At 36.8% G+C, this 16128-nt stretch overlaps 1 protein-coding gene across 1 annotated transcript in view; it reads left to right on the top strand.

The window, feature by feature from the left end:
• Ubr1 (ubiquitin protein ligase E3 component n-recognin 1) overlaps positions 1–16128 on the top strand; it is a 133572-nt gene that overhangs the window by 69436 nt on the left and 48008 nt on the right. The window contains exons 19-27 of the mRNA XM_005364485.1: positions 113–176; positions 3516–3640; positions 4705–4757; positions 6664–6766; positions 7880–7928; positions 8270–8424; positions 10676–10775; positions 12140–12249; positions 13939–14025. Coding sequence (XP_005364542.1) covers positions 113–176; positions 3516–3640; positions 4705–4757; positions 6664–6766; positions 7880–7928; positions 8270–8424; positions 10676–10775; positions 12140–12249; positions 13939–14025 — 846 coding nt within the window. The remainder of the gene's footprint in view (positions 1–112; positions 177–3515; positions 3641–4704; positions 4758–6663; positions 6767–7879; positions 7929–8269; positions 8425–10675; positions 10776–12139; positions 12250–13938; positions 14026–16128) is intronic.

Here is a 16128-nt window from a genome sequence, read left to right as displayed (position 1 = left end):
AAAGAAAGAAAGAAAGAAAGAAAGAAAGAAAGAAAGAAAGAAAGAAAGAAAGAAAGAAATGCAGACTTGAAGTTTTGTGGTTCTTATGTAACTATTTTTTTTAATTCTATAGGATTTGATTAAACAGTATAATACATTAATAGAAGAAATGCTTCAGGTCCTCATCTATATTGTGGGTAAGATTAAAATGTTTTGAAATGGAACATGATTTACCTTTTAGAGAATGTTAAATAAAATATAATGGGCAGTTGTCTTCTGTTGTACATCTACATAAAATATCAGAGATTAATGTGACCAGTGTGATGGATAGATAGATTTAGAAAGTTCTCTAAAACATGAACCTTGCATATTTTTTTTCTCAGTATTGAAGATCAAACCTAGGGCCTTCCACATGTTAGGCAAGTGCTCTACCACTAAACTAAACTACATCCCCGGTAACCTCTTAATTTTTATACTTGACTTTTATTGTTGGGCTTTGAAGGTCTAGGTACAAGTATCCTGACTAGAAATGTAGTTTTTTTTTTTTTTAATTTACTTACTTTACATTCTGACTGCAGTTTTCCTTCCCTTCTCCAAGTCACCCTGCCTCCCCATCCTCTCCTCCTCCTTTTCTATTCAGAAAAGGGCAGGCCTCCATGGTTATCAATAAAATATAGCATATTAAGCTGCAGTAAGACTAAGGACCTCCTCTTGTATTAAGGCTGGACAAGGCGACCTAATATGAGGAATAGGGTCCCAAAGCCAGAAAAAGAGTCAAAGACAATGCTGCCATTGCTAGAGTCACACAGATGACAAGCTATACAACCGTAGCATATGTGCAGACGGCTTAGGTCAGTCCCGTGCAGGCTCCCTGGTTGTCGGTTCAGTCTCTGTGAGCCCCTATGGGCCTAGGTTATTAATCTACTTATTTAGTGCTAACATTTACATATGTACATGAAATTTAAATATATCCTGGGTCCAAGTTAAATGTTTTAATCATGCTATCATTGCAAGTTACTTTGTGTAAATAGTAGAGTGAGAAGGATGGTGTGAGCTTCCTGTGTGGGTGCTGGGAACAAAACTTGGCTCCTATGCAAGAGCAGCCAGTGCTCTTAGCTAATGAACCGCCTTTCGAGCCCCATTTCTGGCTTATAACGGGATGATATAAATAAGTAGAAATGTTTGGGCTAGGAGTTAGATAATGAAGTCTTGGCCTTGCTTTCAGTTATTAAGAACTCGCTATATAATCTTTGAGTTTCAGATTCCTAATCCATACAGTGTGAAAGGAACCTACTCTAAGGTTGCTTCTGAGACTGTGATCCTGGGGGAGACCCCTTTGGTAAATATATATATATATATATATATATATATATATATATATATATTTGAAAATTATAAAATTTACAAATGTGAAAATGAGTTATTATAAACAAATCATTTAACAAATTCTCTATGAAATACAATTTAAAGAATATCTAATAGGATTTCTTATGGATGTCATAGATATTTGTATAGATGTTACAGTGTTGAGAACTAGTGGTGAAAGCAGGTCATGAAGGCAGAGTGGAGGAGGGTGAAGAAAGGAGACTAATGGAAGGGACATGGGATAGTATGGGAGATGGATACAGTCAAAGTCCCTGATACAGTGAAAGAAACTGTCCTTACGAAACCCATTGCTCTGTTTAATGAATGTATGTCAATGAAAGTTTCAGTAGGACCAGAGAAGTGACTCAAATTGGTGAAGTGTCTACTGTGCAGGCACGAGGACATGAATTCACTTTCCAATATGCCTATAAAAGCTAGAGAGGGGCCGGGTGGTTGGTGGCGCACGCCTTTAATCCCAGCACTCGGGAGGCAGAGGCAGGCGGATCTCTGTGAGTTCGAGACCAGCCTGGTCTACAGAGCTAGTTCCAGGACAGGCTCCAAAGCCACAGAGAAACCCTGCCTCGAAAAACCAAAAAGAGAAAAAAAAAGCTAGAGAGGGAGGCAGCACACACCTGTAATCCCAGAACCGAGGAGATTAGGATAGCAGGATCCCTAATGAGCAGGTTTGCCAGCAGGTTGGACTATATCAATGAGCTCCAGATGCAGTGAGCCACCCTATCTTAGGAATAAGGCAAAGAGCAAGGCCCCCAGTGAAGACCCCGATACTGATTTCTGGCCCCCCATTCACATACCTCAACATATATATAATTTTTTATACAAATGTACATTAAATATAGTAAAAAAAACATATGTTCAAATGTTTTAAGTCTTAAAGCAGTGGGCATTAGATATTATTGACACCAGTGACATTTCTGTAGTTAATATAGCAGTTTTTAATCTCTAATTGATAGGGTGTTTTCTTTATGTATTTGTAACCTGGGCCTGGGAATGTAGCTCAGTGGTAGAGTATGTGCCTAGCATGTGTAAGTACTGGACTTGATAAATACAATTTTTATCATGTAAGCCATTAATTTTTTCAGTTTTTATTTTGTTCTTTTATGTATTTATTTATTTTTCTGTCTGTGTCTTTCTTTCTCTGCCTGTGTGTGTGTGTGTGTGTGTATGTGTGTGTATGTGTGAGAGAGAGACAGAGAGAGAGAGAGAATGCTGCTTGTCTGTATTTCTGAGTGAGTGTATGGGCACGTGTGTCTGTGTGTGTATTTATGAATATATGTGGAAGACAAAAGAGGGCATCAGTTCTTTAGAGCTGGTGCTTTTGAGCCACCTACCTTGTTACACAGATAGTAGGATCCAAACTCTCCATTACTATACAAGAAAAGCTCTTAACTTCTGGGCCAGTTTTTCTGCCCCTGTTTTTTTTTGTTTTGTTTTGTTTTTGTGTTTTTTTGTTTTTTTTCCCAGTTTGTTTTTATTTTATTTTTTCTTCTTTTTTCTTTTTGAGACAGGGTCTCACTATTCAACTCTGACTGACCTGGAACTCATTATGTAGGCCAGGCTTGCCTCCAGCTCATACAGATTTGCCTGCCTCTGTCTCGTGCTTGCGGGTGTTAAAGGTGTGTCTCGACATTCCTGACCTTAATGATTTATTATTTTTTTTTATTTATTATTTTTAGTGTAGGTGTGGTATGTGTATATATGAGTATGTGGTATGTGAGTATAGGTGCCCTCTGAGTCCAGCAGTATTGGATCCCATGGAGCTGGATTAGCAGGTAGTTGTGAGTGTTCTAATATAGCTTCTAGGAATAGAACTTGGCTCCTCTGCAACCACCTATTCAACCACCTTTCCAACCTATTGATTTGATTTTTGAAACCTGGTCTTACTCTGTGATCCAAGATAGCCTTTCAGTTGCTCATCCTCCTATCTCAGCTTCCCAGGGCCGGTACTACAGTTTAAATCAGGGCTGGAGTCTCAATGCTGTCTCTCTCAATAGATAGTTCTTTGTCTGATTTGGGAGAAATATTGAAGTAATTTTGATTTGTCTGTTATAGACCTAATCTAATGCAGTGTTCTTGGTATAAGTGCATTTGTTAGAACAAAGCTTAAATAGAAACCAATGAAGCTTTCTGTTTTTTGTTTTTCATGGTATTAGGGGAGCGTTATGTACCTGGAGTGGGAAACATTACCAAGGAGGAAGTCATAATGAGAGAGATCACTCACTTGCTCTGCATCGAGCCTATGCCACACAGTGCCATTGCCCGAAACCTACCTGAGAATGTAAGTCTGCTTCCTTCCCTTTAAAACCTACCTGAGAATGTAAGTCTGCTTCCTTCCCTTTAAAACAATTTTTATTTAAAAATTTTAATTATATGTGTATGGGTGTTTTGCCTATATGTTTCTAAGTGTTCCACATTCAAATTTGGTGTTCTTAGAGGGTGTTGGATCCCTTGGAACTGTAGCATAGGCAGTTGTGAGCCAATGTATGAGAACTAGGTCCTGAACCCGGGACTCCTGTAAGGGCAGCCACTGCCCTTAACCACTGAGCCTTCTCTCTAACCACTGAGTTTACTGTTCAGTCCCTCAAGATTGGGGGAGTTTGGGTTTTTGTTGTTGTTTGTTTAATTGGTTTGTTTGTTTTCTGTTTTTCTTTTTCTTCCTTCCTTATTTCTTTTTTTAATTGCAAGTTGACTTCAAATTTCAGGAAAATTTGCTAAACAAAATGACCCATATTTTTATCTTAGAGTTGTAAAGCAATTACTTTTCAGTTTTTAGTCATATAAACTTTAGTTCCAGGGAAGTGCTCTTGCCATGTGTTTCTGGTTGGAGGCTATTTATTCTGTTTACTTTGCTTTCAAGGATTAGTAAAGCATGGACATGCACCTAATGTTGTTTATGAATATATAGTATATTACCACATTTGGCTTCTTTTTAAACACTGTGTATATAGCTGAATTGTAGAGTGCTTGCCATAGGCCCTGGGTTAAATTAAAAAACAAAACAAAACAAAAAGCAAAAATGAAGAAAAGGAAGGAGGATGGGAGCTAAAGATTGTGTGTGTGTGTGTGTATACATATACATATGAAGGTAAACTCAGAGAGCTAACTTCTTGTGATACTTATACATAAGATTCTATATCTTAATAAATCAATTCCCTACAACATATTGGCTCCATATGTAGTTTTAATAAATAGTGTGCAGTTAATCTTTTAATTTATCATGTATAGAGTACTTCACAGTACTTCAGTACTTTAGAGATGAAGTTTAAAATGTGTTTGTGTTCCCAATAAGAAACAAAAATTCATTACCTGAAGGTAACAATGTCAAAAATGTTGTTTCAACAGGAAAATAACGAAACTGGCTTAGAGAATGTCATAAACAAAGTGGCCACATTTAAGTAAGTGTTTAATATCTGAGAGATAAACTGGTTTTATTTTTATACCTGATACTTTGTAGAACATCTGAACTTTTCTATAGAGCTCATAGGAATAAGAACGCAATGTGGAGTCGAGGAAAGAGAATGAGGGGTGCCCCAGGCACTAACTAACTGTATTTAATGATGAAATAATTAAAAGTCTCTATTAATAAAACGAGGTTCTTGGTTTGGTAAGTGAGAAATTTTTTTAGTGATAGTAGGTGATTTAGACAGTAAACTAGTAAGACTAGTTTACCAATCATTTGAAGCTATGACTTCATTGCTTTATAAATTTTTATTGTATATGCTAACTGTACTTTATAATCCTTACACGCTTTGTCATGTCTACAGTGAAAATGTTAGTTGGATTAATTCTTCACATTTGGAAAATTTATACTAATAATATATTTTGAGTTGTGATGGTATTATGTTTAGAATGATTATACTAGTTCTAACTAACATAAAATAACTTGTGACTTTTTGCCACGGACCGGTCTGAGGGGAGCCACTCAGACCATGGGAGAAGCAGGGTCTTGGTAATAGAAAGGCACAAGTTCGGCAAATGACAGACAGACACAACACACAAGAGAGTGGTTGGAATCTGCTGTGATTTTACTGAATTCATGTTTTCATTATATAGTATTCAAACAAAGAACAAATCAGAAAGTCATGTATCATTGGTTGGCACAGTATGAAAGCTTCTTTTAGTCACATCAGCGATATTTAAGAAAAGTACATTATCAGGAACAGTTGTTAGACATAAAGCATCCTTAAAAGAGGAAATCTTATCCTTGGGAATGTAAACCTCAAACAAGTGGTTTCATCTTATGAATAGAAAGGTTCTGTCTCATTATCTCTATCATGGCCCTTCTTCTTCCTAACTCTTTATTTCATCTAGTGACCAAATCAGTTCTCTGCACCTGTTGAACTATACTTTTTAGTACCTTCTTATGCAGCAGACACTATGGGGGTTGGGATCTAGCAAGCCTATCCATAAAGTTCAAAGTACAATATAACAGTCTTTGTCCATCAACATTAGCCCATCTATTCCCTTGCTCATCATACACCCCATGTATGTAGTCTTATACATTCCCATACTTTGCTTCCCTATCTCGGAGCTGTTCCTAAAGAGATAATCCTGTCTTGTAGATATATAGAATAACATTATTATAAAAGAGATTGTGCAAAGTCCATATCCCACATAGCCAGCTACTCGAGAAACCCGTCTATGCCTGAGCAGTGCCTAATATCGGGCTGTCTGCCATTGACCTCCAGGAAGCCTAGTCCCATAAGACACGTAGCTCCCGTCCGGCATAATGACATATGTCATGTCACACAGACGACACTGGAGTTGGTGTGACAACTTTTTTCTCCTTTAGCAGTGGTTAATAATATCTTTAACTTAAGAATTGGATAGAAACTCAAAGATGTTAAGTGTGGTGTGCTCTTTTAGGCGTGGTGCTTTTTCTACCACACTATTGTTAAAACTATTTGCTATTAATGATTTGTTTCTCTACCATTTGAGATTTGATCCTAAATTATGTTGTGTACTGTAGTTTAATAGGCGCCTTTATACCCAGAGGCTTTAAAAGAAGGATGGAAATCTAAATAGGGCACACTATCAGGCTCGGGTAGCAGAAAATAAACTTTCCCAGATTTGTTTGAATTTTATAACTATTGAGAGTAAAATGTCACTGTTGTCAGGACTTTGCACTCAGTGTATGTTTTTTGTGTTACCATAGCAACTAGATTGATTAATTCTGAGATATAATTTTTTAGGAATCTTGAATTTTAGATCAGATTTTAGATTCTTACTTTGTTTTCAATATTGTGAAAACAAAACAAAATCAAAACCTACTGTTCATTTCTGTGTTTTCTGTTGCTTTAGGAAACCGGGTGTATCAGGCCATGGAGTCTATGAATTGAAAGATGAATCACTGAAAGACTTCAATACGTACTTTTACCATTACTCTAAAACACAGCACAGCAAGGTAAGAAATAAGCCTGAAGGCCTGTATGTTTTTCTGAATCTAGAAAAGGAGTTTCATGGTGGTTCCTGTTAGTAGAGAGGGTGGTAACTCATCCAAGAAAATCAGCAATCTAGTGTGTCAACAATATTTAGGTTTTCTTGGCTATACCAAAAATGTCCTATAATTTATAGTTGTTACAGGAGAGAATAGCTCAACAGCACACCTTTCATTTGAGTTACATGTGTCACTTTTCTTTAGAATAGTCCTCCCTCCCTCCCTCCCTCCCTCCCTCCCTCCCTCCCTCCTTCCCTCCCTCAGCAGTGACTATTCTACAGAGGATTGGCACATAATTTCTGCTGTTCTTAGAAGGATAGATTGGTTTAGGTGATGGCTCGTTTTGTTGACTTTTCTTAAATTGAGTAACTTTTAACAAAGTGGGAGAAGGAGAAAGTTGGATGCTCTCAGCATTGTCTTGCTTGTTTGCTGGCATTGTGAGAAAGGCTACTCTATCATGGCTTCCTCTCCGTGATCACCTGAAACCAGGCATGATCTGGGCGAGATGCTGTGCCCTTTAAGTCATGCTGTCTGGTACTCTCTCACAGCAGTGGAGTCTAATACAGAAGCTTTCATTTAATAAAATAATTACATATGAATATGAGTAAAGATAAAAGTTACATACCGTCATGTGGGTTCTTGTACAGAACAGAAACTAGGAAGCTTTTCTGACCAAAAGAACAGGGCTAAGTTCTTTCTTTTTATCTTTTTAAGTTTTTATTACATTTATTTATTATTTACTGGGGTATGGGTATACATCCAGAAGTCTGTTACTCCTTCCATCACTTGGGTCTTGACCCAAGTCTTACTAAGTTGCAGGGACCCTTTACTGGCTGAGCCATCTCACAGCTTGGGACACTGGCTAGGTTCTTAATGAGAATCATACCTTACTCATCTTACAGTGTCCTTCCCTAGGACAATTTTTTGGTTTCTAGTCAAGATAATATTTTGAATACATTTTAAATTAGTATAAAGTACTTTAGTGGATAGATCAATCTATTTGTTTTCAAGCAGTATTCCTTTCGTTTTGTACTTGCTAAACAGTGTATGTAATGATAGTTGTTACCTTTGCTTTAATAGGCTGAACATATGCAGAAGAAAAGGAGAAAACAAGAAAATAAAGATGAAGGTAAAATCAAGATTCTGAACGGATACATTTGGCTGTTTTCTGTGGGTGTTTTATTTTGTTGATTTGAGGGGAACAACTAAAGAGCTTCTTTGTGTTTACATATTAAGATGTGGCCAACATAAATGAAAGTGTTGTAAGCAAGTCAAATTTATTTTCAGAGACTGGTAGAGCAGTTTACATTTCCTTTGATATTGATGTTTTCAGTGCTTTAAAGTAGAAATAAATCATGTTATTTTGCATTTAAGCTATTAATTTTTATATTTGCAATTATGTATGTTAGGGTAGCTCAAATAAAAATACCTGTTTGTCTCTCTTCCCCATTTATTCTGCTTCCCTAATAGCATTGCCACCGCCACCTCCTCCTGAGTTCTGCCCTGCTTTCAGCAAAGTGATCAACCTTCTCAACTGTGATGTCATGATGTACATTCTCAGGACCATATTTGAGCGGGCAGTAGACACAGATTCTAATTTGTGGACAGAAGGGATGCTCCAAATGGTATGTTTATCTGAAAAAAAATTCCTGGGTTAATGTGAATCAGACCCTATCAGAAACACATGCTATTTAGGAATTGTTAAAGTGGTTGAACTGTGGCCTAAGTTTCTTTGTTGATACATTCTCATGTTTTTATTATCCCTAACATATTTTCAAAGATCTCTCTCTCTTTCTCTCTCTCTTTTTCTGTCTTTCTCTCTCTGTCTCTCTCAGATGCCCTCTAATGCTCTATGATTACTTTCTGTACAACAGCTGTGTTGTGCTAGGGGCAATTAACCTTCCACTCCCTGCCCTTTGCTGTGCCCTCCCCTGCAAAGCTGCTGGGAAGTAAAATCCATTTGGTTGATGAGTTCTTTTGGAACATAATTTTTTCGTATGTTATCTTAGGTACTATCTCCAACTCTATTCAAGTAAAGCTCCTTCTTCTGAATTACGGGGAAAAAAAGACATCTCATCATGTTAGTAATAAATCCATATCCCATTGCATCATGAGTTTTCTTCTTTTTTTTTTTTTCAAGTTTTTATTTTGTTTTTTCCTAGACAGAGTTTTCCTGTGTCACAGTGGCTGTCCTGGAACACACTGTTGACCAGGCTAGCCTCAAACTCAGATTCTCCTACCTCTACCTCCTGAGTGCTGGGATTAAAGGAGCACATCACCAATGCCTGGTGCATCATACTTTTTATAGGCATCTATTTGTTTATTTTGTTTGCTTTGGTTATGGTGGTGCTGGGGAATGATCCCAGGATCATGAATATGCTAGACAAGACCTCTAAGTAGCACAGGGTGGACTACAACTCCTTATGCCTAGGCTAGCTTTAATCTTGTATCAATTCTCCTGCCTCAGTATCCTGAGGGCTGAGATTATACTTATGAGGCATCATACCTGACTTCTTGGAACTGCTAATTAATAAATTTCTTAATCCTGCTACTTGATGGTAACTATATTTATTTGATACCTGCTCAGTGTTCTCTACCCCATCCCCTGCTGGTTATTATTGGTCTGTAGGCTAATGCTCCATTTGTATCTCTGTGCTTATAACAGTGATAAATATCTGCAGTACTAGATTCAGTATTGTAGAGCTTTATTTAAACTTTATTTAAATTTCCCCATCTCCCAGTGTCCTCTTCAGGAGATAAACACTGTTAATATTTCATATATTCTGGAAACTATACCAACATAAGCACATAAAGGTATTTGTCATTCCTGATTGCATGAACATCTCATTATATAGGTATACTGTTGTGCATCTAAGTTTTCTCTTATTAATAGACATCGGGTTTGGATTGGGAGTTTTTTTTGTTTTTGGTTTTTCGAGACAGGGTTTCTCTGTGGCTTTGGAGCCTGTCCTGGAACTAGCTCTGTAGACCAGGCTGGTCTCGAACTCACAGAGATCCGCCTGCCTCTGCCTCCCGAGTGCTGGGATTAAAGGCTTGCGCCACCACCGCCCGGCTTGGGAGTTTTATCATAACAAAGACTATTAAGATGAGCATTGTTTATGGTCAGTTTGCTTCTTTCCTTGTGATGGCTTCTGTTTATGTTGTTCAGGCTGGTCTTGATTTTGTGAACTCAGGTGATCCTTCCACCTCAGCCTTCCAAGTACATGAGATTACAGGTGTGCACCACCCCTAGTTTACAGTGAGCATCCTTGTATAAATAATTTTACATACATAAAATTATTGAGTATATTTGCTATACCAATTCTGAGTACACAGTCTGTTCGTTTACATTTTTAAATGATGTTATCACCATGATTTTTAAAAATGTAAAGCTTGTTAATTTTCACACTATCACCAGTGCAATAACAACTGACTGCTTCCAAACACTCTGGCAGCTGTGTGGTTTATCCTAAACTTCACAACCCTCGACCTGTTTAGTTGTTTTTTTTTTTTTTTTTTTTTTTTTTTTCCGAGACAGGGTTTCTCTGTGTAACAGTCCTTGTTGTCCTGGAACTCACTTTGTAGGCCAAACTGGCCTCAAACTCACAGAGATCCACCTGCCTCTGCCTCTTAAGCACTGGAATTAAAGGCATGCGCCACCACCCTGGTGAGATTTTTAACACTTTTTAAGTGATATTTTAAGCTATGTCTCCTTAATCGGAGGCATTTTTCATAGTATTCATGATTTCTCTTTCTCTTGACCATTGTATAAGTTTTGTCTGGTTTTGTTTATTGTTCTCTTCCTCTTTGGGTTATTTATATCAGTACTGCCAGTTAAAGAAGGAGCCCTTCAGAGACCCTGTTTTCTTCCTCCAGGCATTCCACATATTGGCACTGGGCTTGCTGGAAGAGAAGCAGCAGCTTCAGAAAGCTCCCGAAGAAGAAGTGATGTTCGACTTCTACCATAAGGCTTCAAGTATGCTACAGCATCATTTCCCAACAAACGTCTAGCTAATTGCCAGTTTGTAAATCAAAGCTATAAAGATTCTCTATTGCAGGTGTTTTTACTGTATGCGTGGTTGTAGTATGTCAGGAGTGAAGTGAGTCTGAAAATGTTTCTTTTTTAATCTTGAAGACTAGCATAGGTTTAGATTAAAATGCTATTACATTAAGATAGTTTTGTTCAAAGAGCATTTCTGAAGCATTGATTATAAAACCAATACTTATAAGCAAAGTAACCACATTTTCTATATACATGAGTGCCAATTAAAGCATGATTAATAAAAGCTCGGAGACTGAAGACCAGAAAGCAAAGGAGCCAGCTTTGTCTCCTACCTCAACCTCAGTCCGAAAAAGTGATCCTGCCTCCAAGAATCTCAGAATGAGACTGTGTCTGAGAGCCATCTCTTCCCAGTCTATAATCCTCTCTAGGATTAAAGGCATCCACCACTACTGCCTGGTTTCTATGGCAAGCTTGTGTAGCCACTGAAATTAAAGGTGTGTGATATTGCTGCCTGGTCTATAAGGCTGGCCAGTGTGGCTGTTTTACTTTTCTGATCCACAGGAAAGTTTTACTTACAAGTAAAATACAAGTGAAATGCCACAACATTTCCCCCTTTTGTCTAAAATAAAAAAGAAGACTATAACTAATATAAGAAAAACTATATACAATAAGTATAATAACTATATACATTACATACAGGCAATAAATACATCAACAATGTCTAGTTCATTTGCATTTGAAAAATTCAGAGAATTATCTATCCTATCTTGGTGAGTCCAAAGTCTTATACGTAATTCACTTTTTATTATAACTTGCTTTCTGTGTATTGAAAATACTGTTAGCCTTCTTTGCATATGAATATAATATCTTTCCCTTGAGTATCTCTGCAGTTGTTCTCATCATGGGCTTTGTGTAGACAGTGAGCACAGAGGAAAGGCAGGAGCAGACTATGAAGGGTAGCCCCTAGCAGTACCAGTGAGCGATGCAGAGGGAGTCTTTCTCATTCTGTTGTTTAGTCATGTCATCACAAATTCTTTTAAAAAATTAAATGCTGAGCAGTGGTGATACGTACCTTTAATCCCAGCACCTGGGAGACAGAGGCAGGTGTATCACTGAATTTGAGGCCAGAGGAAGTTCCAGGACAGCCAAGGCTACACAGAGTGACCCTGTCTGAAAAGATAGAACAAAACAAAAAAGAAATAAATAAAAACTAAGGTAGCAAAGGGACTGGCTGGCAAACCTCAATTATCGTGTGAGAATGATAGGCACTAAGAATTATAATTAGTACAAAATTATGAATTTTAATTCTCTAAATATACTTTTGTATTTTAAAAAAGGATTGGGAAGTTCAGCCATGAATGCCCAGAATATACAAATGCTTTTGGAGAAGCTCAAAGGAATCCCCCAATTAGAAGGCCAGAAGGACATGATTGCATGGATACTCCAGGTATGTTGCAAAAGTAAACTGGTTTAATATAGTTATGTGTTGCTTAATGACAAGACCACATTTTGATAAATGCATTATTTAGCCCTTCATCCTTACTTGAATACCACAGAATGTACTTATGCACCCCTAAATAGTTTGTTGCTTGATGTGGCCTTGATACAGTCAGTAAACTCAGTACAAAAATATAAGGTGTGTGAGGTCTCTACTGGTATAACTTTGCACACTGTTTTACCTTTGTCAGTAGAAAGAACATAATCAGATTATAATGAAGACAACATTGTAAGGGCGGAAAGTAGAGATCAGTGGTGAATGTGTTTTTAACATGTGTGAGTCCTTGATTCAACCCTCAAAACCATAAATAAATAAAATTTACAGTATGATACAGTGAGCACATAAAAAATACATATAAGTAATCTGAGACTGTGCAGGTTATATTTAGGAATACACACACACACACATACATATACACATGTAACAACAATTAATGCAAAAAAGAGCCATCAGTATGAAAAAGATCAAGGAAGGAGTATTTAGGAAGGTTTGGAGGTATGAAAGGAGAAACAATTTAATTGTAATACAATTTCAAAAATAAAGTCTAAAAAGTGACATTATTATTTTCATTATTGAAAATTATTCACTATACATAATTGTGTGATACCATGCTACATGTGACCTTATATAAAATCTTCTATTTGCTGATAAAATTCATGTCCTGTGTTCTCTTTCCATTTGTAAAGCCATTTACTGTCAGTTATATCACAACTGTGGTTTTTTTTTTGTTTTTTTGTTTTTTGTTTTTTTTGTTCCCTGACCGGGAAGCGAACAACTGTGGTTTTTTATGCTTATAGTAAGTTTTTTTTTTCTGTTTCTCTGGAGTTACTTTTAGTAATGAAAGATATTCTCAATTATGTCATTATCAGCTGCATCAGCTGCATGCATTGAGTGATTACAGTATGCTGTGCTGAATTCAAGACCCCAAGCAGCACGAAGAGCTTTCTTTCATGGTGCATATACCATGGTTGAAGTACAGATAATTTGAAAACAATCATCAGGATAATCCAGTAGAATGAGAGAAGATTCCCTTGAATAATGAGAGGTCTTTGTCAGAAGGTGAAGTTAGTTAGAGCTGAGACCTGGATCATTCTAGAGCCAGTGTTCTAAGACTCCAAGGAGTATTTTAGAAAAGGGGTCAGTGCAAGAGGTCATAAGAGGTCCAGAGTAAGTCCAGAAGGACTGTACATAAAGAGAGGCGGCAATGTTGGAGGGGCCACAGGGGCTAGATTGTGTTCACTTCATAGGTCAGAATAAGTGGTGTATCTTCATATTGAGGACATTAATAAAAATATTCCTTTAAACTGAGTTTGTTGATATGCTATGTAATCCCTGTTATTTAGAAGGTTAAGTTAGAAAAACCACTTGAGCCCAGGAGTTAGAGTTCCTATCAAAATTTACAAATAAATCTGTGCTACACCTCCCATCCCAGACAAACAGCAGACTGCACTCACTCAGCTGATGGCTCACAAACCAGCAGTATTTCATAGTCAGGGTCACTTTTTCAATTGTTTTAAAATACATATCTGTATAGCTTACCTCAGAGATAAGATGGCTTATCTCTGAAATGGTTGAATCAGATTAGTGATTCGTCTTCCTGGTCAGTCCAGCCACTTAATGTTTCATCTATTTTCACAGATGTTTGACACAGTGAAGAGATTAAGAGAAAAATCTTCTTTAGTTGTGGCAACCACTTCAGGCTTGGAATCCATTAAGAGTGATGAGGTAACAGCACTGTGACAATGTTATATTTATCTCTGTCTTTGAATAAAGAGTCACTTTCTTCTTTAGGAGAAACTGTTGGTGGCAAAATATGTGAATTCTGTCCCTTTTAGTCCTCTGCTTTGTATTGCACTTACTATGCTCAGTAGGATGGGTATGCTCAGTAGGATGGGTATGCTCAGTAGGATGGGTATATTTTACAAAATTAAAGGACCTTGATGTACAGTGGGACTCTTAGAAATACCCTATTATATTAATTTAAAAACATTAAAATAAAATTTAAAACATTTAAAAATTAGGGTATGTCTCAGTCAATGGCAGTTCATAATTTAGTCAACAGTGTTCATCTATTAGGAAGTATAAAATAATGGTACATCTTAGATTCCGTGAAATTAGATGTGTAGGTCATGATTTTCCATGTTTTGAATCATATTTTGCTAATATTGAATTAATTCACTAACATTTAACTATTAGACTATTCTTTTTGGTTTTTTAAATTTGTTTGTGTGATTTTCAAGACAGAATTTCTCTGTGTAACTGCCCCTGGCTGTCCTGGAACTCTCTCTGTAGGCCAGGCTTGTCTCGAACTCACTGATACCCACCTGCCTCTTCTCCCAAGTGCTGGGTTTAAAGGCATGCACCGTACTGCCTGGCTGTTTTTTTTATTTTTTTGAAACAGGATCTCTCTATGTAGCCCTGACTGTTCTAGAACTCTCTGTGTAAACCAGGCTGGCTTCAAACCCACAGAGATACACCTGCCTCTGCCTCCCAAGTGCTGCAATTAAAGGTATGCACTACCACATACATCTTAATTATTAGATATTCTTAGTTGAGATATTAGCTATTTTTCTTAAAAGAAAATACACTGTACATAAGTTAGTGTATGGTGGGGCATTTGCCTAACGTGAAAAAGCCTGGGTTAAATTTTCAGTACTTGTAGTAGGTCTCTAAGTTATTTTTAATCTTCTGGTTTTAATTTTGTTAGGTCATATGCATATAGAATTTGACCATTTCTTCTAGGTTTTTCAGCTTTTTGGGAAATAAGTTTCCAAATTATGCTTTAGTAATGTTGTGGATTTTATTGAGTCCATTAAATAACACCCTTTCATTGTAATTTTGTCTTCACATTCTTTCTTTATGTCACATTGGCTAAGGATTTATCAGTGATACTTACTTTTTCAAAGAACCGACTCTTTCTTTAGTTGATTTTGTGTATTGTTCATTTAGTTTCCATTTTGTTAATTTCCTCCCTAACTTTTAAATGTGTCCCCATCTCCTGGGTTTGGGATTGGCTTAGTGTTGTTTTTCTAGAGCCTTAAGGTGTATCAGTAGATTGTTTATTTAAGATAGTTGCTGTTGTCATTGTTTTAATATAAGAATTTATATCAATAAGCTTTGTTCTTAGGACTGCCTTGACTGTGCCCCAAAGGTTCTGGAACTTTGTATTCTCATTTTCATTTAACTCTAGGAGTTTTAAATTTTCTTTTCTAATTTCTCCAATAGTCCACTATTAATTCAAAAATATATTGTTAAGTTTCCAAGTATTTTTGTAGTTTTTGTATTTTTTTTCCTGTTTCTACTTTTATTCCATTGTGGTCTGATACAAAGAATTTATTCTGCTTAGCATTGGTGGTGCATGCCTTTAATACCAACACTTGGGAGGCAGAGACAGGCGGATCTCTGTGAGTTTGAAGCCAGCTTGATCTCCAGAGAGAGGTCCAGGACAGCTTGGGATACACAGTGGAAACTCTGTCTTGAAAAACAAAACAACAAAAAACAAGCCAAAAGAGAATTTATTAATTAAAGAATTTAAGTAATGATTTCTGGCCTATGATGTGATCAGTTTAGGAGACAGTTCCGTATGTCTCTGAGAGCATTCCCTGTCTGTCAAGTGTAAATTCTGTATCCACTTGCTAATGGCATGTTGTTGCTCTGAGGTTTCTTATTTTTATTCTGGAAGACCTATTTAAATGTGAGAGTTGGGTATTAAAGTCCCACACCATTGCTGTATCAGGACCCATACATTCTTTTATGCTTTTTGGTATTTCTTTTTTTTTTAATATTTATTTATTTATTATGTATACAATATTCTTTCTGCGTGTATGC

This window comes from Microtus ochrogaster (genome assembly GCF_000317375.1).
Source record: "Microtus ochrogaster isolate Prairie Vole_2 chromosome 14 unlocalized genomic scaffold, MicOch1.0 chr14_random_1, whole genome shotgun sequence".
NCBI lineage: Eukaryota > Metazoa > Chordata > Mammalia > Rodentia > Cricetidae > Microtus > Microtus ochrogaster.
The sequence above is the reverse complement of the archived record's forward strand: the minus strand, read 5'-3'. Positions and strand labels throughout refer to the sequence as shown.